General features: G+C 50.5%; 1 protein-coding gene across 1 annotated transcript; it reads left to right on the top strand.

Annotated features, from left to right (window-relative positions):
- The first annotated feature begins 809 nt into the window (after positions 1 to 809).
- On the top strand, positions 810 to 1,551 carry LOC108292063 (40S ribosomal protein S5-like). The gene has a single exon (XM_037732853.1). The coding sequence runs from the start codon at positions 886 to 888 to the stop codon at positions 1,498 to 1,500; it is 615 nt and encodes a 204-aa protein (XP_037588781.1). The 5' UTR covers positions 810 to 885; the 3' UTR covers positions 1,501 to 1,551.
- The last annotated feature ends 250 nt before the right edge of the window (positions 1,552 to 1,801 follow it).

Genomic DNA, 1,801 nt, shown 5'->3' with positions numbered 1-1,801 from the left:
TTCTTTGGAAAAATGTCTATTCATGTCCTTTTCCCATTTTTAACTGGGTTATTTGGGGCTTTCTGCTATTGAGTTGCATGATTTCCTCATTTATTTTGGGTATGCTTTTATTGAATATATGATTTGCAAACATTTTCTCCCATTCCATGGGTTGCTTTCTCCTTTGTTGATTGTCACAATGTCTTTTTTTTTTTTTTTTTTTTTTTTTTTTTTTTTTTTGTTTGTCACAATTTTTTTTTTTTTTTTTTTTTTTGAGACAAGGTCTCACTCTGTCACCCAGGCTGGAGTGCAGTGGCACGATCTCAGCTCACTGCAACCTCCACCTCCTGGGTTCAAGAGATTCTCCTGCCTCAGCCTTCCGAGCAGCTTGGGTTACAGGCATGTGCCACCACACCTGGCTAATTTTTGTAGTTTTAGTAGAGACAGGGTTTCACTATGTTGAAACCAGCCCATCTGTCACAATAATTTTTAAAAGAGGAACCAAATCAATTAGCATAGTGGGCATGTATAGGAACCTGCTGCACTGCACACCTATATGCTTGCACAATTTCCCACTTAGGAGTTCACTTCCTTACAACAGAGTCTGCAAATTCCTTTCCCAGACTCCATGCTACTGGGTGCAAGCATGTGACCCAGGTGCTGTGACTGGGATTTTCCCATAGACTCCAGTTAGAAGGGAACAACATGAACAATATGAACCAGGAAGGGCCGTCGGTGTCCGCTGGGGCAAGGGTGAGTGAGCCGTCTGCAGCTTGGAGGGTGCTGTGGCCAGTGTCCTGGTGGTTGAGCCCTGTGCTCAGCCAGAATGGTAGTCAGTCTTCCTGTCTGTACAGAGCGGCGCGTGCTCCACGCGAGCGACGGACACGCTCCAGCTGTGCTCTCAGGATGACCCAGTGGGAGACAGGAGCACCAGCGGCAGCAGAGACCCCTGACAGCAAGCTCTTTGGGAAGTGGTGCACCGATGATGTGCAGCTCAATGACATTTCCCTGCAGGATAACATTGCAGTGAAGGAGAAGTATGCCAAGTACCTGCCTCACAGTGCAGGGCGGTATGCCGCGAAACGCTTCTGCAAAGCTCAGTGCCCCATCGTGGAGCGCGTCACTAGCTCCGTGACGATGCATGGCCGCAGCGATGGCAAGAAGCTCACGACTGCGCGCATCGTCAAGCATGCCTTCGATTTCATCCACCTGCTCACAGGCGAGAACCCTCTGCAGCTCCTGGTGAACGCCGTCATCAACACTGGTCCCCGGGAGGACTCCACGCTCATGGGGCGAGCCGGGACTGTGAGACGACAGGTTGTGGACGTGTCCCCACTGCCCCGGGTGACTCAGGCCAACTGGCTGCTGGGCGCAGGCGTTCATGAGGCTGCCTTCCGGAACATCAAGACCATTGCTGAGTGCCTGGCAGATGAGCTCATCAGTGCCGCCAAGGGCTCCTCCAACTCCTATGCCATCAAGAAGGAGGACGAGCTGGCGCGTGTGACCAAGTCCAACCACTGACTTTCCCAGCTGCTGCCCAATAAACCTGTCTGCCCTTTGGGGCAGCCCCACAAAAAAAAGAAAAAAAGAAAAAGAGAAAAAAGAAAAAAGAATGGTAGGTAGTTACTCAGACATCCTGGCCAGAGATGGCAGGGACAGACGCCCTCACAGGAGTGGCCTGCATCGATTCAGCATGCCTCCTTTCAAGATGGTGTCTCCCTCTCCTGAGATTCCATGAGCTACCTGACAGCGTTTAACACATTCCTTTTCTGATTGAACAGGCTACATTGAGTTCTGCTGCCACATCTTGGTGCCTTGGTGT

The sequence above is a fragment of the Cebus imitator genome, unplaced genomic scaffold (genome assembly GCF_001604975.1).
Source record: "Cebus imitator isolate Cc_AM_T3 unplaced genomic scaffold, Cebus_imitator-1.0 Scaffold475, whole genome shotgun sequence".
In the NCBI taxonomy this organism is placed as follows: Eukaryota; Metazoa; Chordata; class Mammalia; order Primates; family Cebidae; genus Cebus; species Cebus imitator.
Note: the sequence above shows the minus strand (reverse complement) of the source record. Positions and strands in the feature narration are given on the sequence as shown.

What these genes read in the sequence shown, in the direction of transcription:
- LOC108292063 (XM_037732853.1), top strand. Translation starts at nt 886, where the DNA reads ATGACCCAGTGGGAGACAGGAGCACCAGCGGCAGCAGAGACCCCTGAC.